The 26392-nt window shown below is 55.5% G+C and overlaps 1 protein-coding gene across 4 annotated transcripts in view; it reads left to right on the top strand.

Moving 5' to 3' along the window:
* ZNF609 (zinc finger protein 609) overlaps window positions 1-25961 on the top strand; it is a 67721-nt gene extending 41760 nt beyond the window's left edge. For 2 of the 4 annotated variants that reach the window (XM_061349865.1, XM_061349864.1), the window contains exons 3-10: window positions 10943-11168; window positions 20280-20367; window positions 20718-23067; window positions 23358-23724; window positions 23889-24064; window positions 24865-25081; window positions 25216-25285; window positions 25426-25959. In XM_061349865.1, coding sequence (XP_061205849.1) covers window positions 10943-11168; window positions 20280-20367; window positions 20718-23067; window positions 23358-23724; window positions 23889-24064; window positions 24865-25081; window positions 25216-25285; window positions 25426-25432 — 3501 coding nt within the window. In that variant the 3' untranslated portion in view covers window positions 25433-25959. Of the gene's footprint in view, window positions 1-10942; window positions 11169-20279; window positions 20368-20717; window positions 23068-23357; window positions 23725-23888; window positions 24065-24864; window positions 25082-25215; window positions 25295-25425 lie in introns of all 4 variants that reach the window. The other 2 variants (XM_061349867.1, XM_061349866.1) reach the window with 2 other exon arrangements.
* The last annotated feature ends 431 nt before the right edge of the window (window positions 25962-26392 follow it).

The raw sequence follows: 26392 nt of genomic DNA, 5'->3' as shown, positions 1-26392 counted from the left end.
CTGGGTGAGACCTTGAGGCATCGCATCCCCGCTGTGTCCAGCAGCGTGAGGCCTGCAAGGCGCCACGCTTGACGCAAGGCTGTGTTTATGGCGAAGGCAGCGCAGGAGAAATGGACCCAGGAGGAGTGCCCGGGGCTTGACTCGTGCTGCATGGGGAGATCAGTGGGAGCGACTGGGTCTCACTTGACCCTGTCCTGCTCAGGTGTTAAACATGGGCAGTGTTGAAGGCTGCAACTCTGAGCAAAGCTGTGTTACTGATCCGGTGGGTGCAGAGCAGACTGTACTGCAGGAGGGTTCATTGGCAGAGCCCAGCGTGGGGTGGGATGTTCTCCCAGCATGGTGAAGCCCACGCTCCCAGGCAGAGCCTAGCTCAGCTCACCTTCCTCCTTGCAAATGCTATTGATTCAGGCCAGAGGCATCGAGAGACATTTGAAGCCAAGAAAGGAAAGCTGCTTTTCACCTCCAAGGCTGGGATTAAAATCCAGAGTGATGGTAGGTGATGGGAGCCCATGGGCTCACATGCAAAGCTGATACCTCCTCCTCTTGCAGCTCACCAGTAGAGATTTCATGTCAATGTGAGCACACGCTGTGCTGCCTTGGGTTGGTGTGTGCAACCGTCATTGTTCTGCCTGTGGGTTGGAGAGACAGCAGCTTGATTTCAGGCACTGTGAAACCTCAGGAATTGGCTTGGAGACTCTTCAGTTGAAATGGCCGTGTCCTGCAGGTGCTGATGCCTGCGTGTTCCTGGTGGGAGCCGATGGACACGGATGTCAGCCATTGCTTGAGGGACTGGGGAGAACACAACGTGCATCAGCCAGAACAGGAGTATTGGCTTGTGCTGCTTCAAAACCAGCATGTTTGAAACACGTTTGGTGGAATCCTGGCATTTGGGGAGTGGGGGGAGATGCAGTTCTGGATCCCAGCACAAAAACTGGAGATATTTGTCATGCTTCATTTTAGCATGAGGAGGTTTCCATCCTGTGTGCAAGGAGACGTGGCGCTGGGAACCTCTGGATGCCAGTCCCCAAATGGCAGCGCTCTGCTCGTCCCTGCTCTCCAGCCACACTGCATGGGACACTCGTGGTGACACCCTCCTCTTGCTCGCCCACCCAGATCCTGTGATTTGGCTTATTTCTTGCTTGCTCCCCTCCTGTAATCTCCCCATGAGGCACTGGACAGAGCTGGGTCTGTGTCTGGAAACCAGCAAGATCTCTCTTGGTAACTTGAGTAAAACCTACAAGAAGAGGAGATGAGAGCCAAGTGGGCAGCTTCCTAAACGTGCAGCCTGCAGGGGCTGGGATGGTGAAAATCATGCTAAAATAGGTCTTTAATATTACATAGAGAGAAGGAAGATGTCTCCTCTTGCCTGAGGGATAAATAGATCTGAAACTCCTCTTAGACTTTGCTGCTTATCGCATCTGAAATATGTTTGTGTCGCCCTGGAATTGAGCCTCTCCAGGAGCCATGGATCCCAGCTACAACGTGTGTGTAAACCACTCCTGCTCATGTAGCGTATGTGTGGTGTGGAGTGCTGACAGGTCTCCAAACACAGTGCCCCAGGGATGGATGTGCTGCTTTCCCCTCAGATTGTAGCTGCCTGCACCCTGTGGTCTGGACAGGGGAATGAGAGGTGATGCTTCTCAGCATGCCACCAAGGCGGGTGACCCCTGGTGCCTCATAGGGGTGCTCCCTCAGTGCTACATCTCCAGGACCTGGGTAGGTAGCTCAGGAGATGCACCCCACTTTGCAGGAACCTTGTGTCATCTCCTTCCCTCCCACACCTCCTCCCCAAGCAAATATTATAGGTACAAGCACTGAGCACACAGCTTGGCTTCTCATGCCTTGGAGATGAATCCACAAGGACCAAATGTTGTTTGTAGCCTCAGGCTATTGGGTTTCTTGTGCTTAGAAGAAGATCCAGCTCCAACTGCCATTTGTAGGTAGACGGATGTGATGAGAGAAGGATTTTTTCTTATCTGCAGACTTCTGTGCTGAAGCTGTTCTCACATCACAAGCAATGCTCTTTACCATGGTTGAAATAGGGAAGAACATCAAGAGAAAATAACTCTGCCAGAATACGGCCATCCTGAGATTTACTGGTGCCTCGTCTGAACTTGAGCAAGCCCCAAAACTGCTGGATGTTGGCTCTCAGGGAGAGGACAAGGATCGCTGCTGTGTCTTGGGAGCACCAGAATGTGGTGGTTGGTGATTCAGGTTCCAGCATGGGGGGGAACTGGGGTGTCAGCAGCACTTGGGTGCTGAGGGGGTGCCATGGGGAGTGATGTGGGTGCCTTGTACTTACAGAAGGATGTGGGAAGGAGGAAGGCAGTGGAAGGGATGAAGGGTTTTCCCACTTGGAAAATACTGGTGTGCTTAGGAACAATTTCAGTCCAGGAAGCCGTGGCCAACATCTTTCTTAAATGTTCCTATCCTTGATTCAGCTTATTCCTCCTGCTGTCACCCTCTGCAACACCCTGCATAATTCCTCTCTCTCCTTTTGATGTTTTCACCCCTCCTCCCTGTGTTTGTAGATTACGACGATGTCCCCATGTAGCTGTTGCTGAACCAAGTTGTCCATATTTAGCTCTTTAATCTCCTCTTCCAAGCCAGTCCCTTCAGCCTTGTTATTTTTGTTTCTCTTCTCTGAACTTCCTCCAGTTTGCCTGTGTCCTTTCAAGTAATGAGATGTCCAGAGCTCAGTGCAGCTGCTGCTCTCCTGAGAAAAGCCATCAGGAAAAAAATAGGGAATTCCCTCTTCTCCCGTACTGTGTCCAGGTGACTCTGGGGTGGGAGAGGCAAGGAGGGTTTGGTGGGCTAAGTGCTGTTTGTTGCTCCTGGATCTGCCTCAGGATCTTCTTTGCAAGCTGGTCTCACTCCACTAGCACCTGGGTTCCCGGCAGCTATGGGGAATAGGACAAGCATAGCCAAGCCAGCTTGGTGACACCGCTTTGCACCTCTGTGCCATCTCAGTGTTGAGAGAAGCCCCAGGTCACGTTGCATGGACAAAGATGGAGAGGGTAAATTTAGCTTTGAAATAGATTTTTTACGATGAGGGTGCTGAGGCGCTGGCACAGGGTGCCCAGAGAAGCTGTGGCTGCCCCATCCCTGGCAGTGTTCGAGGCCAGGTTGGACACAGGGGCTTGGAGCAAGCTGCTCCAGTGGAAGGGGTCCCTGCCTGTGGCAGGGGTTGTAGCTGGAGGAGCTTTAAGGTCCCTTCCAATCCAACCCAGTCTGGGATGCTAAAATGTCATCATGGAGACACTCCCCTTCTGGGTCATTGGAAGGGCCACCATGGAGTAATGGACAACTGATTTATGCATGTCTGTAACTTTGCATCCCCATGGCTTTTCTTGCATAATGACTCCAAGTGTGACTGATGCTCTTGGATCCATTTGCAGCCCTTGGATATTGGGAGATGCAAACGACGCTGTAGTTCTGCTGTTGTGGAAGGTACAGCTGTCCCCATGCCACATTTACAGTTTGGATGATGAAAACAACTGCAAGTCGAGCCCATCTTTCACCTAGAAGGTCCTTCCTAGGTGCTTCTATGAAAACACAAGGGCCTTTTTTCACATCATGTCTTGCGCTTTACCAGGTGTAAAAGTTGGTTTCTTAGTGGTGTAATAAAACTGCATCTGTGCATGTTGGTTGTGTTGCCCATCATGGGTACTTTGTCTCGGCAGCAACAGATGAGTGGTTGCTGTGGCTTGTGGGCTGGGCTTTGTCCCTTCTCACCTGGGAGTGGGTGCTAACAGGGCAGTTGCTCTGGATACTGGGATGGATGGGGAGAAAGGTGGTCCCTGTGTGCCCAGAAGCAGGGCAACCCATCCTAGCTGAGTGTGAGCTCAGCTCATTGCTACTGCAAGTCTTGAATCCATCTCCTCCCTTCTGCTAGAGTCCAGTTTTATACTGAGACTGTTAGTAAATCCTGAGCTGTCTCTTCTCTGGTTGACTTCTGTAATGCAGCTTTCCAAAGATAAGAACTCTGTGCAGAACACTGTGTCTGGATGGACATGGTTAATTAATGACATGGTTTAATTGTCAGTGCTCTGAGGCTGCACATAGGTGTGTGTGCTCATGTGGGCAGGCCCTGCTGCTATTGCTGCGGGCCGGCAGCCCCAGCCTCTGGATGGTGGAGGTTTAGACTTGCAAGAGAGAGGTGGAGAAAAATGAGGTGAAAAAATGAAGAAATAGTTGAACCAGGCAGGAGGAGCTGTGACCTTTAAGGTCATCAAGTCCAACCTGTACCCCAGGACTGCCAACTGCACCATTAAACCATGGCAGTACATGGTAGAGGAGTTGGGTATCCTCTAAGAAGAATCTGGACCTGGGTGTTTGCATGGGGACCTCTAACTGAAATGACACCTGCTGTTTAGGGCTCATACCTGGCATGGCATGGTAATGCTTGCAGTAGGAACTTCAGTTCAAGCCTTATATCCTTCTCCCTAAACCCAGAGATTAATTGCTTGCTTTATAGCCTCCTGGGAGTTATAGGATTACCCACACTGAGTGCAGGACAGACCTGTTGATCTGCCTAAATGTTGGTGAGAAGCTCTGTCATATGTTCCTCATCCCTAGAGCTGCTTGGGTCGTCATTACCAGATGAACCTGTGGCCCTGGTGCTCAGGATCCCAGTGTAGGGTGAAGCAGACCCCATAGGTCTCATTGTCCACCGGGGATCTGGCAGGGTTAAAGCAGCTTGCCACAAAGATGCTGCTTTTCCATGTGATTTCCCTCACGTCTCAGCAGATTGCTGTTTTAGGGTTGTCTCTAGCTTGGCTGTTTGCAGCCTCTGTGTCCTGGTTTTATGTAGCCAGTGGTTATCAGCGGGCTTTTAACAGTGGTTGGAGCTGCATCACACACAGCAAGTGGTTCGTGAAAGGCCTCTTGGATTTATATCCTCCCTCTGGCAGATTGATGCTCCGAGGCGCTTGTGAAACCTTTCATGTTCCTCCTTTGGCTGCTCTAATGTGCTGGTCAAGGAGTGCTGGTATTAACAGTGGCTGTTTGAGTGCTGCTCGGATTTAGGCAGGAATTTCATATGGTCCAAAGCAGAAAATGCATCTGCCTTGCTGTCATTTTGATGGTCCTCTTGCTTCTGATCTGTGTGTGTGAAGGTCTTTTAGTGGGAGCAGACCAGAAAAGGAAGATGGGGCTGGTTGCTTGGGGGTGGCTGGGAAATGGCAGCTGATGAATCCATCGTGAGCTGCGGGGTTCAGGGACTTGAAGAGCTGTCTTCTGCAGGAAGGTTGGGTGCAGCGCTGGGACTGTGCTGGGGAGCCAGTTCCTGGGGAAGAGATCATGGCCTCCAGCTGGGAAAGCAAGATGACCTGAGTATCCGTGAAGGCAGGGCTGCACTGGTGGTTGGGAAGGTCCTCAGGAAATGCGTCTGCTGTGTCTCCTGTTCCTGCTTGGGCAGAGGTGTGTGGTTATCTTGTTGGGTTTGGAGGAAAGAAAAGAAATAAATGTAAGACTTTGCCCCATGGTGGTTATTCCACTCAGCATCCTGGCTTGAGGGACACGTGGCTGGTGTCAGCTGGATGCAGAAGCCATGCTTGGTGCAGTGCTGGCCATGTTGACAGTAGCATGGGCACAGTACTGGGGGCTGAATGGGAGACACTGGGTTCCCAGTGGGAAGTTGCTTGCTGTCGTTACAGCTTTCCTGCTCAGGCAGCACTCCTGAAGATGAGGATGACTCCAGAGGCCAGAAGCAGCCCCTGCATGGGACCAAAGAAGAGGCCAAAGGCTGTTTTGGTCAACACAAAGGATGCTTGCAGCCATCTGTGGTCAGGCTCTGTGTTTCCAGCCATCTCTGCCCTCCCTTGAGTCAGACACATCTCTAGTGCATCTCTGCATTGGATCTTTCCCCTTTTCATCACCAACCCAGCTGCTTCATGTTTTAATTCCATAAAGGAGGCGAGCATTGGTCCGCACCAGTGCACAGAGGTCCCAGCCTGGATTCCCTTTTTCCATGTTTCTCACTTGTGTCAACTGTCCCCTTTTGTCACTGCTCTTCGCTACCTTTCTCCTCCTGGAGAGACCTTTCAGGGTATTTTTACCTTCTTGGAGAAGATCCGATAGTCTTGTAAGTGGTTGGAGCAGGTGACTTGGTGCCAACATGTCTGTCTTGGATACTATTCCTGGCTTTATTGAAGATGCAGTAATATGCAAGACTGTGCCTCTGAGGCGTCTGCTTCCTCTTGATCTTGAAACACTGCAAGCACTGAGATAAGACTGGTTGTGTTCACGCAGGGATTTTATTCCCTTCTCTGCTGGGGAGAAGAAGCAGCTTGTTGGAGGTCATGCTGGGTGATACTTGCATTTACCCAGCAGTGTGGCCAGGATTGATACAACTGCTTGGATCACCTTGGTGTTTGGATCAGTTCCTCATCACTGGCATGGTGGGAGGTTGTACCTCATACCCTGATACACCCGTTAACCATGACCAGCTCCGTTTTCAGCAGTGGGATGTGAGCTTCATGCAGAAGTCCTTGTTCAGGCTTTGATTCTTGTGGCCTGCTTACGTGTGGCCAGGGCAGACTTCCCCAGCAGGGCCCTCCCCGCGTGTCCATGGTCTGTAGAAGTAACTGGCTGTTTATTTCAGTTGGCGTCCTTCCAGGGAAATGAACCTTTGTTCTGGAACAGATTTCTGGGTTTACAGCTTGATGTCAGCAACCTCAGCCTCCGGTGAGAGAGGGGAGAGCAATGGGCAACAGTGTCAGAATTGCTGCCCCAGACCATGCTCCTTGCTCCATCTTTTGCGTCCTGCTCGCGCTGCCGTTGTTTCCCTGCACACGGGGTTTTGTTGGAAGCTCTCGTTGACTGTTTTCTTGCTGTGGTCCAGAAAGATCCAGGCAGCAATCAGTCAGGGTTCATGGATACATCCTGGAGCCTCCTCCACACTTGCTGGGGTTGTGTGCCTCCAGCATATTGAGATGGTGTTCCAGGGGGATGTGACTGGGAGCTCTGGGTGAGTCTGTTGGAGAGTACTGAGTAATGTTTACAGGTAGATGTGAGATTGAACCACTGGCGTCGTGGGCACTGGTGTGTCTTCAGCCTCTGCATACCGGGCTTAGGGGGTCAGGCTGGAGAAGATTCTGGTTCCTCTTTGAAATCCTCACTGAGGTCACTGGTGACAGGGGAGAGACACCTTGAGTGCTGAGGTTTGAAGATGCCCACCAAAGATGTTCATCGCCGGATGGATCTGCTCACTAATTATCTTTCTTCAAGGAGCTGGAAGTTCATGTTCCCAGGTCCTGCTCTGAAAAAGCAAAGCTGTTGGGGTGATGGAGCAGGACAAGAGCTCCCAGGACATCCAAGCTCCCAAACACTGGGCTGAGCCATGCAGTAGTGTGGGAGGTTTTGGCTGCAGCCTTGGGCAATGCAAGTCCTGGGTTCAGCTGTAACAGTTATTTTTCTCTTTCTTAGTACCTGTTGCAGTGCTGTGTTTTCTACTGTGATGGAACAGTTTTGGTCCATGTTTTGACTCCTGGCACAGTGACTCCTGTGACCAGTACTGAGGCTCCCCCTTGCTTTTGTTGCCTGTCTCCCTCTGCAGTAGTTGAAGGACCCTTTTAGATAATGAGACAAAGGGGCACAAAATCACAAAATGGAATATAGAAACCTTTATAATTAGTTCCTGGAGTTTTCTCCAAATCAATTAGAAGAATGGGCCACTGTGCTGTGTAGCTTGTTGATGTGGGCATATGCTGGAAGCCAAGCACTATCTCAGATGCACCAGTGATCTCAGTGCTGACCACTGCAAGGTCCTTGCTGACAAGCAGGGTGTAGTTCTGTAGGTGCGCTACACCATGGCGTTGTTCACACTCTCTCTGTCCTTGCAGATGCACCACAGATATCTGTGCTGCTTGTTCTTCTCTGGGTTTTTGGCATCCCTGTTGCCTTTTATTGCTCAAAAATGCATTTTTCTTGCCTGGCTGACTTTGATTATTGGGAGCAAAGCAAATGAACGGGAGTGGGTGCTCTGGGTGGTTTGGGGGTTGGCATCAATATAAATATGGTGGTTTTATTTCTGCTGTGCCCTCTTCTCTTTCTCCTGTTAGCTGATAGCTGCTGTGGAGTCCCTTAATGGTGACTGATGCTAACGAAGCTGCTCTGGCACCTCTCTAAGATGGCAGGAGCTTCTTTGTGTGCATCTCTCCACGCTGGCACTGGCTGCTGTGCTTCCCTTCCCATGGGACCCTGTCCCACCTTGGAGTGCTTATGTCGAGGGGTAGGTTTTAATCACGCACCCAGAGTGTAATCCCCCTGGACCGGCATCACCCGCCTGCTGGTGGATTTGCTTTTCCCCCATCGAGTAGCGCTTGCACTGGCCCCCGCTGCTGCCTGGGCTTGGCTCCGTTCCACTTCTGTCTTCGGCGGTGGTGAAAGCACGCTCCTCGTGATGGGGAAGGCTCCGCAAGGAACACAAAGGGCTTTCATTAGGGGAGGCAGCAGCAGGCGGATGCGGATGGCCAGTGCCGGTACGGGGAAGCTTCACCCCATGTAACTCTTGCAGAGGGGGTGCTGGAGGCAAACCAAGTGCGAGAACGTAGCAGCCACGTTTGCACTCGCCAGCATTTTATCTTAGAGCCTACCTGGCAAGGGAAGAGAAAAACATTCTCCTTCTGCAAAGGGGATTTAGGGCCCAGCAGCGTTAAGTGCCTTGCTCGGGGGTGGTGTGCATTGGAGCTGAAAGCCAGGGGGGTGCAGGACTTGCACTGGGGAGCTGGAGATCCAGCCCAGCCTTGCTAGCTGGAGATGTGAGGGCTGCTGCTCGAGGGTATGAATGCTGCGCAGGGCCAGCACCTCCCTTGGCTGCTGGCCTGGCAGAGGGAGCTGGGTGCCTGCTCATGGTGAGGCCCAGGCTGCCGCAGCTCCCCACAGCCCTCCTACAGCCACCAGTGGGTGAATCTCCTGACCTTGCTCGGTAAAGCAGGAGGATGAAAAGCTGTGGCACTGGGAGATAAGACACATGCAGGGAGGGATGAATTCAGGGACTGATGCATTTGTCTCTTCCTCCAGTGTGGCTTTTGGCTCTTTTCAGATGTGTCCCTGTGAGGCAGCTCTGTTCTGCCCTCACCTTGGAGAGCCACCCTGGGCCCTTTTAGGTTGCTCTTGAGCTTCAGGCAAGGGTACAGGAGCTGCCTGGTGTCCCCGCGGCTGCGGAACGAGGCTCTGTTTGTTCCAGTGCAGAGTGAAATATGAAATCCTCTCAAGCCGCCTCGCTTATTAGCGAGATCTCAGCGAGCTGCTTATTATGCACCATGGCATAATGCAGATTAGGAATGTGACCAGGCGATAATTAGTGGAGCTGGAACTGTAATTAAACACTCCTGTGCTGCGCTGGGCTTTCTGTCGCAAAGTGGGAGGAAGCTGAATGGCTTCAAACCCGCGGGTCCTCGGAGCTGCTGCTCCTGGGGAGACAGGGAGCTCCCCATCACTGCCCAGGCTCTGTATGCTCCCACCAGCGCCAGGCAGCCCTGCTGCTTCCTCTTCGGCCATTTCATTGCTGGAGCCTTGCTTTGGGTTTGCAGAAGGTGGCATTGATGAGCAATTTGTTTGCTTTAGCTCCTTCAAAAGAAGGTCACTGGAGCTTATCATCTTGCTGAAGGATGGAGGCAGGTGAGCTAGAGAGGGAGCAGGTGATTTTGGCAGCTTATCAGCAGCAGGATGCCAGTTCAGGATGGGAGTCTGTTTGGTGGCTGTCAGCATTGTTGGCCAAGGAGAGCCAGCAGTGAAGTTGAATGTGCTTGTGAGCTGGTGTTTGTGTCCACCCTTTTGACCAGCAAGCTTGGCCTCTCCAGGGTTATAATCATCTCTCCTCAGCAAGGACTTAGGAGGCCATCTCTTGCTGTAGTGCCAGATGCTCTAAAGGGATCTTCCTGTGCTTGAAACCAAAACCCAGGTCAGCACTCGCTGATGGTTTGGTTAGTTTCCTCAGTCTGCTTTTCTTCTGAGGTTCCTCGGCGTCTTAACAAGATCATAAACCATAAAGAGAGGAGGTCAGAGCAGAGGAAACGCAGCTAGCCCCACAACTGCTGCACATTCTCATGAGCCATGGCGAGGGGATGGCTGCCTGCAGCTGGCTTGGCTGATGACCCCTGAAGGACAGGGAGGTCTCCACCCTACCTTTCCCTTGGCCAGCAGCAAAATCAGCCCATCAGCCATCCTTCTCCCAACACTGCTGCAATCTGCTAGCGTGGCAGTGTGGCCAAGGACTTTGGCTTGTCAGCAGCAGGGTGTCTTGGCCATGGTTTCACTTGGCATGTTGGCTTGTTGGCTTTCCAAGCCCAGCTCTGGCCATGAGATGTGATTTCCATGCACAAGGAGAGCTCGATGACTGGCGCCCTGGCCTTCGCCGTCTGCCGGACCAGGCTCTGAATTGGATTCTTATGCAGAGAAGAGGGATGTGATCTGAACATCTTCAGGTGGTCCTAGGCTGGGTTGGGAGGAGGAGGATGTTGGTTTTGATGGGTGCTGGAGGGAGGCTGCTGCTTGTTGGTCCTGTCCTGCCAGTTGTTTCTTTTTTCGAATGAGCTATCAGGTCCAAAGTCATTGACTGCATTAACATCTGAGCAGTAGCCAGAGGCATCTTCACTGGGGATGATTACTCTGGCAAAAGCCGCTGGGGAAGGAACTTGGCACAAACTCTTTGAAGCAGGAAGGCAGATACCTCCTGCGGAGAGACTTCTGGGTGTGATCTGTGTGACTACAAAGTGCCTACTCTTTAGGGTTGCGTGTGTATGGGCACGCCAGGATGGGAGAAACCTGTGAGATCCTTGTCCTGTGATGGGGTGTGGGACTTGAACTGCCTGCTGGCACAGGCATTGGGAAGGTGGCAGCCTGGGCTTGAGGTTCTCCAGGAATGTAGGTGCCTGTTGATACTTGTTCTGCTTCCCACATTCCCAGCGGTGACCGGCATGTTCCTCCTTCCCCACAGATGGAGTCTCCGGTCTCGACACCTGCGGTGCTGCCCTTGCACCTCCTTGTCCCCGTTGTCAACAATGACATCTCGTCGCCCTGTGAGCAGATCATGGTACGCACGCGCTCGGTGGGAGTGAACACCTGCGACGTGGCCCTGGCCACCGAGCCTGAGTGCCTGGGCCCCTGCGAGCCTGGGACCAGCGTCAACCTGGAGGGCATCGTCTGGCAAGAGACAGAGGATGGTAAGTGTCACCGGAGAGCTTTTCGCTCTCCTACAGTATTGTTATGGAGTTATGGCAATCCCTTCCTTCCTGTGTCCCTGCTCTGTTGCTTGTTGGCACGGCCTGGGCTTTCCCCTCACTGTCTGGGTGGCCAGGACAGAGGAGTTGCATGGGAGCAGCCCTTAATCGGTCCAGCAAAGGGAGTAATGGGCCAAAGCTTGCGTCAGACCAATGCATTGCGTTGTTCCCTTGCCCAGACATTGGGTGAAAGATCTAAGCTGCCATTTCTCTGCCTTCCTACAAGAGCTGACTTGTTCCGGAGGTGCCAGCAGAGGGGCAGTGCCAGCCTGCACAGGAACTCATTGGAGTTGACTTCGGTTCTGCTTGGCAACCCACAGGTCTGTCACAAACCCGCTCAAACCCTGGGAGGCAGCAGCAGTCTCCCACTGGATTAAAACACCCCAGTGGAGCTCTCAAATGGACTCAGCGGGGGATCAGGCTCTCGCCTCTGGTGCCAAGCCAATCCAGTCTTGTTTTCCGCTGGAGCTCGTCTCATCTGTGCACAGCTTGCTTTGCTTTCTCAGGGCCTTTGATGGGTTTTTGTTGCTGTTGGGCCTCTGCCAAGTAACGCAGGGATGAATAGGTGGCTCAGTGGACCATGGCGAGTGCTGGAACCTGGCCTTCCCTCCAGTCTTGTTGAGATGCTGGAGGTTTCTGCTTCTAGAGGCTTAGGGGAAGCTCCTCATATTTGTGTCTGACTTCAGCTTGGGCTGAAAGCAGAACGAGGGCCTAGAAGCACAAAGGTGAGAAAGAGCAGTGGTGTGGAAGTTCATCTCAGTTGGGTATCCAAGAGCTCCTCTTGGACATCTGCTCCTACTCTTCCATCACTGTGGCGTGCAGAGAATGAAGCTGTTGTTGGCCTTTGCTCACCGGCTGCTCCTCACTGCAGCTGTCGTTATCTCTGATGGAAGCTGAACTGAAACCTGCATTCCCAGGAGCTGCTACCAGAGGGATTCCCTTCTTGTCACGTGCTCTGGGAAGCTGGGGATGGGCCCAGTTTGACTTTCTTTTCTCCCCACTGGGAAATTGGTTTAGCAATGGTGATTGGTGCAGGGCCAAGTGCTGTGATGGCCCTTGATGTGGGGGTGGTGAGCACTCAAGTCAGTCCCATTAGGAAAAGCATCATGACCTGAGCTGTCTGGGAAGAGGGGAGCACATGGATCATGCTGGAGCAGGCTGGGATGTGCTAGGTTGGAAATGGGGACCTCCACATTCCTCTGCCCTCTCTGCTTCACTGTCCATTCTGAATGGAAAAACTTGTCAGGAATGAGGCAGCTGGGAGCTGTTAAGTGGGACTTTCTCTGCTGCTCCAAGGCAGAAGGATGCCACACGTTGTAAAATATGGCCCGAGGATCCTCATCTTTGGGCTCTGCTTGCTGGTGGGGACAGGGAAGCAGAAGCAGGAGTGTTCAGGAGCCCTGCTCTGTGCACCCCAGGGCTGGGATGTCTCCCGGGGAGATATGCTTGGAGGAAACCTGCAAGAGGTCTGCTGAGCTGCCAGCACATGGGCACTGCTTGTTCTGTGTCTGCAGAGCCTGATGGCTTCACAGGATGCAGTACCTTCAGCTACGGAAACCGAGGCACATCTGCACTGAGTGCTAAGGCATCAGCACCCCCGCCTCCGGGGCTGCATTCAGAGGTGTGTGGGGGCTCCATCCCTGGCAGTGTTCAAGGTCAGGTTAGACAGAGCCTTGGGTGACGTGGTCTAGTGTGAGGTGTCCCTGCCCGTGGCAGGGGGTTGGAGCTGGATGATCTTACCTTTCCAACCCAGACTATTCTACGATCCTGCAAGAGGCTCGTGGTGGGCAGAGGAGCCCACGTGGCCGTGCAAGGAGGCAGGAACACAGCATCCCTGAGGCAGAGAACACAGAAACATCATCTGCACCCACTGCCAGTTCCTGGTTGAGAGGCAATTACATGGGAGCTGTTCTGGTTTCTCCTCTCTTTTCTGCTGCATCTCACCCCACCGTGAAGCTCTGTGGCCCATATGCTTGTCTATCGGCATTACCCCTCGCTCCCACAGACACCATTCCAGAGCGCGCCCGGGAGGCTCCCTGCCCTTTCCCACAGCCTGCCTATTCTTAGTCTGCTGTAATTCATGCAAAGGTCCTTCTCTGACGGCTGCTGCTTGGTTGCCAGCTTTGGTAGCAATGACTTTCATGGCCAGCCCTTCAGGAGACAAACCCTGTGCTGCCTTTTGTCACTTCTGGTCCACTGTGGGCATTGGCTTTTGTTGTAGTGGCATTTCTTGTCCTTGAGTGAAAAGTCAAGGTGAAACCATCCTGTTTTCCTGCTTGTCATCTCTCTCCTGCCTTTCTGGTTTTAATGGTGGGGGTAAAGGGTGATGCCAAGTTGATGCTTGACCTGCCTGTCCAAGGCTGGAGCTTGTGAAATACATACAGATGCAGCAAGCATCTCCGGAAGGATACAGGAGGAGAAAGCTACACCGAGGGCCTGTCTGCGAAGCCAAATGAGGTGCCTTCAGCACGTGTGAGCACAGCAGTGTGCCTGGAGACTACCCCAAAGATTTCCAGGGAGGTCCATCTCTCACTGCGCTGCTTGTGATGCTGCAGCCTTGCTGGACTGCTCAGAAGAACCTGGAGCATCAGGAGCAGCTCTTGGCTTGCACCAAGCATCCTTTCCAGTGGTGGAGAGGAGCTTGCTGACTCAGCTGCTTTCTCCCCAGGGGTGACATCCCTGAATCCACTGGAGTACGCTGGCAAAAGGTTATTTGGGCTCAGGCAGTTGCTGTTCACCAGGTTGTGTGCCCCGAAGAAGCCCATGGTTTGTTGGAGGTGTCTTCCTGCCTTGAAGGCCTCTGGAAGGGGGTGGGGAGAGGAAGGCAATGTAGTTCCTTGACCAGAGCTCCCTTTTGGTAGAAAATGGCTTTTGTGTTAGCCATGGGGCTGAAAAATTCAGGAGAAAGGCAGCCAAAGCTCTGGCTTTAGGAGCCCTTAGCCAGGTTTAGGCAATGCTGGAGTGACCTCGGAAGGACAGGCTGAAGCTGACCCATGTGAGATAGGAGCACGAAGCTCTGAGGAGCCCCATGATGTCCCTCCTGCCTTGAACACCAGCTTTGTCCTCTCCCCCCACTAGAAGCATGCGGCAGGATCGTGACTGCCACCAAAGGCATCCTGGTGGGCTCCCACCAAGTATCTCTGGGCTTTTGGTGTGTGTCCACCACTGTTCCAGGCTGGTGTTGGGCTGAGGTGTGTTCTTGCTGGTGGTGGCACCGGTCGTACACGCTGTCTGGCAGCTGTGCTGGTGACACTGTCCCTTTGCCAAGCCCATCTTGCGCGGGGATGTGTTACAGAAACACCTTTGGTGAGGAGCAGCTGTCTCAGCAGTTCCCCTCATTCTGTTGGGTGTGATTTCATTCTGCAGGAGCTATGAACTGCTCTAATGACACAGGAAAGGATTGCTGTTGCTGCCTCATTAGCTGCCAGGTCTCCTCCATCCTCCTCAGTGGAGCTGGTGTCACCTGGGTCAGAGCACATCATCTCCTCACCTCTGCTTGTGGTGAATGGAGCAGGTCCCAGCACCACACTGGTGCTTTGTGCAGCTGAAACAAGCTGTCATCTGATGCACAAAACCTTCCAGCAGCAAGGATCATGGTGTAGCAGCACCAAGAAAACAGCAAGAACTCTGTATCCCTCCCTCCAGCTCCATGCTGGAGCTGTGGCAGTGGGTCACCCATGGTGAGCTGTGTGCACTCAAGGTGTTTGGATTGCCCTTCTGCCAACATCTCTTGGGGGTCTGATGGAGTGTCCTTGAGGTCTGCAGGTGCCAGCATGGACATGTCTTTGCTTGGAGCAGGAGAGATGCAGTAGACTGGGAGAGGATAGGGAAGGACTGGAAGGTAAGAACAAAGACTGGAAAGTTTTACCATAACCATGAGGAAGCTTGACCCCAAATTTGATAGCGTTGCAGGTTGAATGTGCTGCCTGGCCATTACAGCTTTCAGCTGCACCTCTGCTTGCTCTTTCCTCTGGGGATGTTTTAAAAGCTGAAAGTGCTGATATTGCACTGCTTATGGGTACGTTTAGGGGCTTCGAACTGTCTCCTGCAGCACGTTCCAGTGTTCTTAGCTGTGTGTGCTTGAACCCAGAAACAGGTGAGTTTTTAAGGCTGATGCAGCAAGGGTGAGGAGTGGGAATATGGATTTCTCGTTTGTTTTAATGGCCTTTCCCAAATTAACGAGGGGTTGTAAATCCCCTCCAGGGTGGCTGAGCTGATGCAAAGCCTCCTAAAGCCGCTCTCATCTTCACATCGTCCAGCGCCTCGCTCTGCTGGGAGCGTCCTGCAGCACCGCTCAGTGTCTCTGGCACCCTGGGGGTTGCTGGTGTTTCGGGCTCCTGCCTCACACCCTCCTCCTGTTCCAGCAGCGGGTGGGAGGCTGCGAGCCCCCGAGCACGGTGCTGCGGGGCTGGTGGTGTGGAGCAGCACAGCTTTATTACGTGTCATTCCCCAGTGCTCCCCCGGCGCCACCGCTTCGTGTCTAATAGCTACTGGCTTGACAGTGTGGGGAGCTGGAGGAGAGCTAATGCACCGCTTATCGCTCCTGAAGCATCTGTCAGCTTTGGACAGAGGCTGTTTTATCAATAGGTGAGCAATATTCTGCTCCAGACAGGACTATTGCTCGCTTCCATCTCTGTAGCTGCCCCAGGTGATACCAGCTGGGGCTCCTGCCTTAGCTGCTGAGCCGTGGATTAAAGGACTTGTTTACAAGGAGGCTCTCGAGCTGCAAGCTGCTCTGCTGTGCTTTCCCGGGAGCTAAATAGACTTTGATCCCTCTGCCTCCCTTCTCCAGGAGTGTGAGGATGGACGGCTGGGGTGCTCGCAGGGGCTTGGTGCTGTGGCTATGCTTTGCCCACCCTGCTAAGCCTGGAGAGGCACAAGGGTTCCCAAAAGCCTGGAGGTACCCTGGGGTGTGAATTGACAGAGCTGACCATGAGCAGCTTGTGCCCAGGCAGCCAAGAACCCACCAACCTCCTGGCTTGTACCAGCACCAGTGTGGCAGCAGGGCCAGGGCAGGGATTGTCCCCTTGTACTGGGCACTGATGAGGTCATACCTCGAATCCTGTGTTCAGTTCTGGGCCCCTCACTGCAAGAGAGACATTTTGGTGCTGGAGCAGGGCCTGGAGCCCAAGTGTGATGGGGAATGGCTGAGGGACCTGGGGTGTTCAGTCTGGAGAAGAGAAGGCAAAGGGGGGACCTGATCACTGCCTCCAACTGCCTGACAGGAGGATGGAGCCAGGAGGGGCGGGGCTCTGCTCCCAAGGAACAAGGGATGGGACAAGAGGAACTGGCCTCAAGCTGCACCAGGGCAGGTTTAGATGGAGCTGAGGAACAATTCCTGCCCCAGAGGTGCTCAGGCATTGGAACAGGCTGCCCAGGGCAGGGCTGCAGGCACCGTCCCTGCAAGTGTTCACACAGCGTGGAGACGAGGCCTCAGTGCCATGGGTTAGTGGTGGCCTGGGCAGTGCTGGGCAACGGTTGGATTTAATGATCTTTAAAGTGTTTTCCAGCCTGGTTCATTCTGTGATTCTCTGGTGCTTCGAGCCACAAAGAGGGAGCTGCGGTCCCTAGTCCCACATGGGTGCTGGCTTGTGTGGGTTGCAGTGGGCCGTGCCATTCTCTTGCAGGATGATGTCAGGACCTCACTCACAGTCACATCAACACTGTTACCAAAGGTGGGCACATGCTGTGGAGTTTGGGCACAAACATTGAGCCATTGACTGCTACCCTCTGGATGCGCCCATCCAGCCAGTTCCTCATTCTTCTAACAGTCCATTCATCAAATCCATATCTCTCCAATAACTTCTCCTTGGAGTGGGGAATGCCACCAGTCATCGTCACATTGCCTTGCAGATATCCTCTGCACCCCTAAACTAGTGGAAGGCCAGTGGAGTGTCCTCTCTAACTGCAGAAGCAACATCTCCTTGTTCCCCACAAGGCTGGATACACTCCTCCAATGGCTCTAGCAATCCCTGGGGTGCTAGAAGACCTGGCCTTGCTGGGGGTGGCACAGTAGGATTGTGGCTGGGGTGTTGAGCCATGGGATGAAGTGGCCCTGCATGGGTCTGAGAACATCCCCGCTCAATGTTGGTGCTCGGCACTGTGGTTTCTCCTCAGGGTTTGGCGATGTTCTTGGCTAGGCTTTGGGGCTACATCTTTGCAAAGAGGGGAAACTTGACTGGGGGGACCTGAGACACATTTTCCCCTAATACCATAGCTCCTGGTGCCCGTGACCCTGGTCTGCAAGCAGACACTACCACCTGCGTCTTAACATGGGAGAACTGTGCCCCAGCAGGGACTATCCATTGGAAAGGCTTAGTCTGGTGTGATTTAGGGCTGCGTTGGGATGGAGGCCTTCATGCAGCATTGCTCTTGTCCATCCTGTGTCCCCACCAGCTGGGTGCACCTACCAAGCCTGAGCTCCCCCAATGCAGGGGAACCCTACAAGGACCAGGTGGTGCTTTTTTGCCTCCCCCCTGTTCCTTTTATCTCATTTTCTGTTTTTTTTCAGGATTATCTCATATGTTGCCTCCTAGACAGCAGCCTGGCACCGTCCACCCACTGTTAATTTTTCCTGCCAGGGTGATGTGAACGCTCGGTGCACAGGATGCTGAGTGTTTGCACCCAGATTTGAGTGCTGTCAATTGCTTAGGAGCTTCAAGGGTGTCACCTTGCTGTGAAACCAGACAGAACCAGAGTTATCCAAGTGGGATTCCTCTGCAAGAGCATCGCCGCTGGCTCTTTGTGCATGAGCATCTCGAGGCTGGGGGACACAAGGGCATCACCTCCTGGCTGCCCGCCCTTGCCCTGCCCATGCTGCTCATCATCCTGCCACGGGAGGGGGACACGAGGGTGGAAAAAGCTGCTTAGGATCTATCCCTGGGGTTTAAATTGTCCTGGGTTATTGTTGGAGGATTAGGAGGGGATTTGGTATGATTGGTTGCAGCGAGTTAAATATAGGCTGGTGTGTGCTGGAGGGTTGATGCTCCAGCAGGGAAGGGAGGGACGCTACGTGCTGGCTCACTTCACCCCTTTCATCTTTCATCTGGCTCCTGTGATTGTGGTGGTGGGGAAAAAGAAAATGCCAGCACATCCTTTCTGATGTCACACGCTGGCCGCAGGATGCAGGAGAGGCTCCAGTGGCTTGTCGTGCAGTTAACTTCCAGCAGCACGTTGGGGTCACCCGCGTCAAAGAAGGATTGAACCGGCACTGGCTGTGCAGCAGGGAGAGCAGAGGGAACTGGACGGGGCCTGGATTAAGGCTGCTGGTCCCTCAGCACCTGCTTACTCCTTCTGCACCTCCTGGGAGCACCCTGCAACAGGGCCATGGAGGTGTCCTGGGGATGGTGGGTTTGGGTTGGGGCACAGGATGTAGCTAGCACCTTCCCTGGGTTGTAAAGAAAAAGGAGACAAGTTGTGCCTGCCCAGAAAAGCCTCATTAGGAGGAATGGAGGTAGAAGACCATCTTTTTGTTGCACTCCTTGGGATACCTAGGATCGGCATCCCTCTTTCCCATGAATCTTTCCCTGTGTGGTACTGGGGGCTCCCAGCAGTTCATTCTGCCGCAGGAAAAGTCGTCTCCAGTGTCACTTCCTGGGCATGTCCTTGTTAAGGCAGGTCCCCAGCACCTTCCTCCAAATGCAGGACCCAGCCTCTCCTCACCAGCATGAGCTGGCTAGAGCCCATGTGCTGACACTGTCTTCCCATGACCCGCTCCCACTGGAGCACCCAACGCTTTCCAGAAGGAGAATGAGAAAACCTGCATTTCATTTCTCTTTCTGAAGTAGCCCCACATGTTGGACCTCATCTCTGTATATTATCTGCTCGAAGCCTGCAGCTGCCTGCTGGCACAGCACAGCAGGGAGCACGGGCTGAGATTTATAAAGGTGCTCCAGGCACAGCTGCTCCAGGCTCCCTCCGCTCCATCCATCTCCCAGCCCGCTCGGCTCTGCATCGTGGTGCACTCATCAACCCTTGCAAACGACTTTCCCGTCTCCTGAGTGTTACCTTGCTCAGATAAATGTGCTCAGCACAACGGGCTCTGCTCCTGGTCAGATCAGCTCTGCAGTAATCAGAGTGGTCCATAGGCAGGAGGAAGTATCCACAAAGCTGAGTGATGCTGCGGATCATGGATGATGCTGTGGATCATTCTCCACCCCCAGGAATCCATGCCAGGGGTCTGTGTCCTCAGTGCAGGTGGGAGCAAGGCTGCTTCTCTTAAATGGGTGTGAAAAAGCCAAAGGCACCAGGCTTTCAACATGTGCAGTGCCTCTGCTGCATGATGGGAGGAGATGTGGCCTGATGGATGGCTCTCCAGGCAGGGATATAGGGCTGATGAGTGTCCTCGGGGGGGATGTCGGGGAGGGGGGGGGACACGGGGACGACACACAGACGGACCAAAGCAAAGTGGGAGCATGAGGGTTCCCCCGCTCTCAGTGTTCCTTCCAGTGGTAGTCACTGCATGGGGATGCTGGTATCAGCTTGCCATCTAGCGGCAGTAACAGCCTTCTCCGGAAGACCATGAGGTTCATGGCTGCACATGGCCGGTCAGAGCTCTAGTGGGGGGTCTGCTGCTCCGTGTTGGGGTGCACAGCCTTGCTGGGGGCGGTCTGCATTTCTCTCGGGGGGTACCCAGCCCTGACTCCCCGGAGATTGCCTTCCCTACCCTACCTGAGTGCATGTGGAGCAATGTGGATCTTCACACACACGCCCCTCCAAATCCTGCAGCTGTTTTGGGGGTCAGTTGTTTTAGCATCCCCATGAAAATAGGTAAGAGCACTGAGTGGCTCAAGGAAGAGAGGTTGGGCAGGCTTTGGGGAGAGCTGTGCTGAGAGAGGGCCTGCAGTGCCCATCTTAGTGCCCCTCCAGCCTAGAGCCTGAGGTCTCACTATGGAGCCCAAGACCCCTTGTTCACCGTCCTCGAGCCCTAGAGCTGAGCTCTTCCTTCTGCCTGTCTCAAACGGTAGATCCTGCTTTACCCTTGATGCTGAGGGAAGGGCAGGACACCGTGGGGTCACACCTGGCCCTGCCTGACCCTCTTCCCTTGCCTTACAGGTATGCTGGTGGTCAACGTCACCTGGAGGAACAAGACGTATGTGGGGACGCTGCTTGACTGCACGCAGCACGACTGGGCACCTCCGCGGTAAGCAGTCCCCGTCACCCAGGTGCAGGGGACAGGCGCAGCCACCGGCATCCAGTCTGCTCTGCCCTGTGCTCGTGGGGCTGCCTTTGGGGGCTGCATCTCCTCCTTGCCCAGCCAGGCTGCTCCCGCAGCTGCTTGTTCCCTCTGGTCACAGGATGCCTTGTCCTGGAGACTGGAGAAGGTTGAGGGTTTGGCAGTGGACCCCTCCGGTTCTGTTTTACTGCTCAGTGCAGGGGTGAGCCTGCCGGATTGATGGCGAGGGGAGGAAGGGTGTTACCACCACGCAGTGGGGACGGTGTAACCCGGCACCGCTGTGTCTCCATTAAAACCTTCTCGTCCTCCTCCCATAGGTTCTGTGACTCCCCCACCAGTGACCTGGAGATGCGCAACGGCCGGGGCCGGGGCAAGCGCATGCGCCCCAACAGCAACACGCCTGTGAACGAGGCGGCCGCGGCCTCGGACAGCAAAGGGACCAGCAACAGCAGCAAGACCCGGGCGGGAGCCAACAGCAAAGGGCGCCGGGGCAGCCAGAACTCCTCAGACCACCGCACGCCGCCCGGAGGCACGGCCGAGGACGTGAAGGCCAGTCCCTCCTCCGTCACCAAGCGGAAGAGCAAGCCCCTCTCCGACATGGAGCTGAACTCCAGCTCAGAGGACTCCAAGGGCAGCAAACGCATCCGCACAAACTCAATGGGCTCGGCAGCCATGCCACCGGCTGCGGTCAAGGTGGAGCCGGCTGTGCTCGACCGAAACTGCCCTTCTCCCATCCTCATTGACTGTCCCCACCCCAACTGTAACAAGAAGTACAAGCACATCAACGGGCTGAAGTACCACCAGGCCCACGCACACACGGACGATGACAGCAAGCTGGAGGCAGATGTGGACAGCGAGTACGGCGAGGAGCAGTCCCTGCATGCAGACATGGGGAGCTGCAACGGTGCTGCCATCTCGCAGAAGGGCTCGCTTTCACCGGCTCGCTCGGCCACCCCCAAGGTGCGCTTGATGGAGCCCCACAGTCCCTCCCCATCCAGCAAGTTCACTGCCAAGGTGGCCTGCAAGAAGAAGCTGGGTGGGGAAGGCGATACTGACCCAGGTGCTCTGTCCAATGATGGTTCTGAGGATGGTCCCTCGGTGGCTGATGAGACGAGTAACGACGACTTTGACTCTCTGGAGAAACGATGTGTTGATAAGGACAAGTCGAAGAAGGCGTCTGGTGCTAAGCCAGAGAAGGTCCCTTCCAAAAGCTTGAAGTCTGCCAGACCCATTGCACCAGCCATCCCCCCCCAGCCAATTTACACTTTCCAGACAGCCACCCTCACCACAGCCAGCCCTGGTTCCTCCACAGGCCTTGCCACCACTGTGGTCCAGACCATGCCCAACAGCCCTCAGCTTAAACCCATCCAGCCCAAGCCCACGGTGATGGGAGAGCCCTTTGCAGTCAACCCTGCCCTCACCCCTTCCAAGGAGAAGAAGAAGAAGGACAAGAAGAAGAAGGAGCCCAAGGAGGTAGAAAACCCTTTGACTCCAGGCAAAGCCTGCAGAGTGGAGGAAGGCAAGAGCCCTTTCCGGGGGGAATCCAGCGACCTGGGAATGAAAGGTGAGGGGCTGCTGAATGGCTCCTCTGATCCCCACCAGAGCCGGCTTGCCAGCATCAAGGCCGAGGCTGATAAGATCTACAGCTTCACCGACAATGCCCCAAGCCCCTCTATTGGTGGTGCCAGCAGGCTGGAGAACACTAACCCAGGCCAACCCATGACCCCGCTGCACGTCGTCACCCAGAACGGAGCAGAGGCCAGCTCGGTAAAAACCAACAGCCCGGCCTACTCGGACATCTCGGATGCTGGGGAGGATGGGGAGGGCAAGCTGGAGAGCATGAAGGCGAAGGATCCCGAGCAGCTGGTCAAGGAAGGCGCCAAAAAAGCTCTTTTCCCCCCGCAACCACAGAGCAAAGAGTCTCCCTATTACCAAGGCTTTGAAACCTACTATTCCCCCGGCTACCCCCAGGCAAGCCCAGGGCCCTTGAACCCCAGCAGCCAGGCCACGGGTGAGACACAGGCCTTGAAGCTAAAGAAGGATGAGGAGCAGGAGAACCTGGAGGTGAAGGTGAAGAGTGAAGGTTGTGAAGAGAAGAAGGCAGAGCTCAGCAGCTCCAGCCAGCAGCCCTCGGTCATCCAGCAGCGTCCCAACATGTACATGCAGTCCCTCTACTACAACCAGTATGCCTATGTGCCCCCCTATGGCTACAACGAGCAGGGCTACCACGCTCACCTGCTGAGCACCAACCCTGCCTACCGCCAGCAGTACGAGGAGCAGCAGAAGCAGCGGCAGAGCCTGGAGCAGCAGCAGCGAGGGCTGGAGAAGAAGGCAGAGCTGGGCCTGAAGGAGAGGGAGGCAGCGCTCAAAGAGGAGTGGAAACAAAAGCCACCCATGCCCCCGACGCTTACCAAAGCCCCAAGCCTCACCGACCTTGTCAAGTCAGGTCTGAGCAAGGCCAAGGAGCAGGGAGGTCCTGACATGGCCAAATCCGTCATCATCCCCAAGCTGGAGGACTCGTCCAAGCTGCCCAGCAGCCAGGTTGCCGAGGGGCTGAAGGGGAAGCTGAGTGAGAGCAGCCACCTCGGGAAGGAGGCTGCTGAGACAAAGTCTGGCTCCGAGTGTGGCCGGCAAGCGGAGGTGGACCCTGTGCTCTGGTACAGACAGGTAATGGTGCTGCCAGCCCGGCAGTGGGCTTCTTACTGGAAGAAGCCTCTCATTGTGGCTTCGCTGCAGGGGGTTGCTGGGGCCATCACCTCAGAGAACATGTGTTGTCCTCTGCTTGTGATGGGGCTCCATGAGGTTTCCATGAGCCAGCAGAAGGACGGGTCTGGGAGGCCAAGGAGAGCTCGGGGAAGGGGAGTGAGGTTTGCTGCTCTCCCCCACATCCGGCCTGGGGTTGGGACTGGCAGGGCTGGGGGGGTTCAGCTGCCCTGATGCTTGGCTGGTTCTTGCAGGAAGCTGAGCCGCGGATGTGGACCTATGTGTACCCGGCAAAGTACTCGGACATCAAGACGGAGGATGAGCGGTGGAAAGAGGAAAGGGACCGGAAGTTGAAGGAGGAAAGAAACCGAAGCAAAGAAGCTGCCTCCAAGGAGGATGGGAAGGAGAGCACCAGCTCCGAGTGCAAGCTGACCCCCACCGAGGAGGCTCGCATGGTGGGGAAGGACCCCAGGCCCAGCGTCCACGTCCCTGTTTCTTCACCCCTCACGCAGCATCAGTCCTACATCCCCTACATGCACGGCTACTCCTATAGCCAGTCGTATGACCCCAACCACCCCAGCTACCGGGCCATGCCCACCGTCATGATGCAGAATTACCCAGGTAGGGAGCTGGGGACGTCCCTTCCCAGGCTGTCCCTGTGCTGCCAGAGCAGGGGACGGCTGTGGGACATCCTGTGGCACATGGTGGCCTGTGTGCAGAGCCACATGCTCCCAGTGTGCCACCCAAAGACTTCTCGTGCCCTGACTGCTCTTTTCGCCCCCCAGGATCATACCTACCCTCCAGCTATTCCTTCTCCCCATACGGGAGCAAGGCATCTGGTAGCGACGACAGCGACAAGTCCCGAGCCAGCCCCAGCGTGAGTTGTAAATCCAGCTCAGAGTCCAAGGCCCTGGACATCCTGCAGCAGCATGCCAGCCACTACAAGAGCAAATCACCCACGGTGAGGTTCAGGAAGGTGCTGGCTTTGCCCATCCCTGTTAATGAGCTTCGAGTGCTTCCTGGATAACCAGCCTGAAGCAGCATTGCCTGCCGTGGGGTTTTGCCATCCCTGCTGCTGTAGGAGACCTGGGACTGGGGAATAATCCCACAGCACAGCCCCTCTGGGATGGACAGGCCAGGGAAGCAGCAGGGCTCTTCCAGGTCCTGCAGCACCCAGGTGACACTTGTCCTCAGCACTGGAGCTGGTGGGGGGGTGCAGGGGCTGTACCCATCCCATGGCACTGCAGGGGCACGAGCTCCTCTTGGTCTTAGCTGGAAGGCAGAGCTTTGACACGGTGCGGGAAGAGCTGCCCTCAAACAGACCCTCACCCTCCCCGCTGCTTTTGGGCTTGTCAGCAGCCATCCTGTCATCTCCTGGCAGCATTGTGGGGAGCCTTTATGTGAAGGTGGGGGGAGTATCACCCTATGCTATGGGGCAGCCTCGAGCCTTTATGTGAAGGTGGGGGGAGTATCACCCTATGGGGCAGCCTCGAGCCTTTATGTGAAGGTGGGGGGAGTATCACCCTATGCTATGGGGCAGCCTCGAGCCTTTATGTGAAGGTGGGGGGAGTATCACCCTATGGGGCAGCCTCGAGCCTTTATGTGAAGGTGGGGGGAGTATCACCCTATGCTATGGGGCAGCCTCGGGCCTTTATGTGAAGGTGGGGGGAGTATCACCCTATGCTATGGGGCAGCCTCGGGCACCCGGCCTGGGTCCAGTGCTCCCCTGCCCTCAGCATGCGCCTGCTTTCTCCTCTCCAGATAAGCGAGAAGACGTCTCAGGAGCGGGAGCGCGGCGGCTGCGGGGTGGTGGGGGGCGGCGGGAGCTGCAGCAGCGTCGGGGCAGCCGGTGGCGGGGAGCGGAGCACGGACCGGCCGCGCACGTCACCATCGCAGCGCCTGCTCTCAACGCACCACCACCACCACCACCTCGGGTACTCGCTGCTGCCGGCGCAGTACAACCTGCCCTATGCAACAGGTGAGAGCAGGGGGGTCAGGGTGGAGCCGGAGCCGCCTTTGGGCAGCGTGAGCCCCTGTGCTGAGCTTTGCTTTGACCCGTGCCCGGGTGCCCGTCCTGGGCTGCTGGCTCCTGACTCGGGTTCTCCTCCACAGGTCTCTCCTCCACAGCCATCGTTGCCAGCCAGCAAGGCTCCGCTCCCTCCCTGTACCCGCCTCCCCGGAGGTGAGACCGGTAAGGCTCTGCTCCTGCAGCACCGGCAGGATGGGGCTGGGTGCACAGGGGATGCCCTGGGCAGAGGGTTTGGGGTTTGCCCGTCCCCCCCCTGGGCTTGTGGGAGCTGACTTGAGCTTGGGTTGTGGCAGGACGTGATGCGCTGGGACGCCTGGGCTGTACGAGACATGTGACTGGCTCACATGGGGAAGCGCTGGAGACTCCTTTAGACATCAGTTGAATGGTGTTCATTGTTCTGCTTGACGTTCCTGCCGTGATCCGAGGCAGACTCTGTCTTCTCCCCTCGCACACCCCACTGGACACACACTGACTCCCCCTCTGCACCCTCCTCTTGGTGAGCGGATGAGCTGGTACCTGCAGAAATATTTATTCTCCTGGGCACTGGCGCTGGAGGGGACTCGCCTGCCTGGTGCAAATGAAGAGGAAACAGAAGCACTGAGGTTTCTCGACTGATTTGGGACCCCACCGTGTCTCTGATGGGGCTGAGCACCATGGGACCAGGGCCTGGCAGGGTCACTGCCTGCTCCTCAGTGGGGCTGGCGTGTGGGGCCGAGCCTGCCGGGAGCTCTCAGGAAAGGAAGAGCTGGCTCACGTGGAGCCAAGGTGGGTGTTGTGGGGCTGGGGCGGGTGTCAGCCTGGCCCAAGCCTGCCGTGGGGCACAGGGACGTGCTGCACGTGGGGCGCAGCCTCTCCCCATTGCACCCCCAGCACCCGCTGCTCCGTGCCTGTGTGGGTCAGGGGATCTGGGGCTGTGCTCTGTCCCCGTGAAGCAGCCCCTGCCCCAGGGTGAGCGGGGCTCTGCAGGGCTGGCGGCTGCAGGGTTCTCCCTGTGCCTTGCAGGGCCCAGACCTGCTGGCAGCTCACACCTGAGGCTTTTGAGCTGTGTCTGCACCCCGCAGCCTTTGTGCCCAGCCCCAGGAGGTGCTCCCCAAGCCCCAGGGCAGCGCATCGAGGGAGGGGACAGGGCTGCGGCTCCTCTTCACACCCACCTTGTGCTTCTGAGGCGCTTCCCAGGCCGCGGGCAGAGCCCAGCAAGGAACAAGCACACTTAGGCTCTACCAGAGGCACTTGGGCCCTGCCAGGCCTTCCCCAGCCTCG

This window comes from Neopsephotus bourkii, unplaced genomic scaffold (assembly GCF_033783945.1).
Source record: "Neopsephotus bourkii isolate Nb327-2 ecotype Australia unplaced genomic scaffold, CSIRO-AGI_Nbou_v1 NB_463, whole genome shotgun sequence".
NCBI classification, from domain to species: Eukaryota; Metazoa; Chordata; class Aves; order Psittaciformes; family Psittacidae; genus Neopsephotus; species Neopsephotus bourkii.
This window is presented reverse-complemented; position numbering and strand designations above follow the sequence as displayed.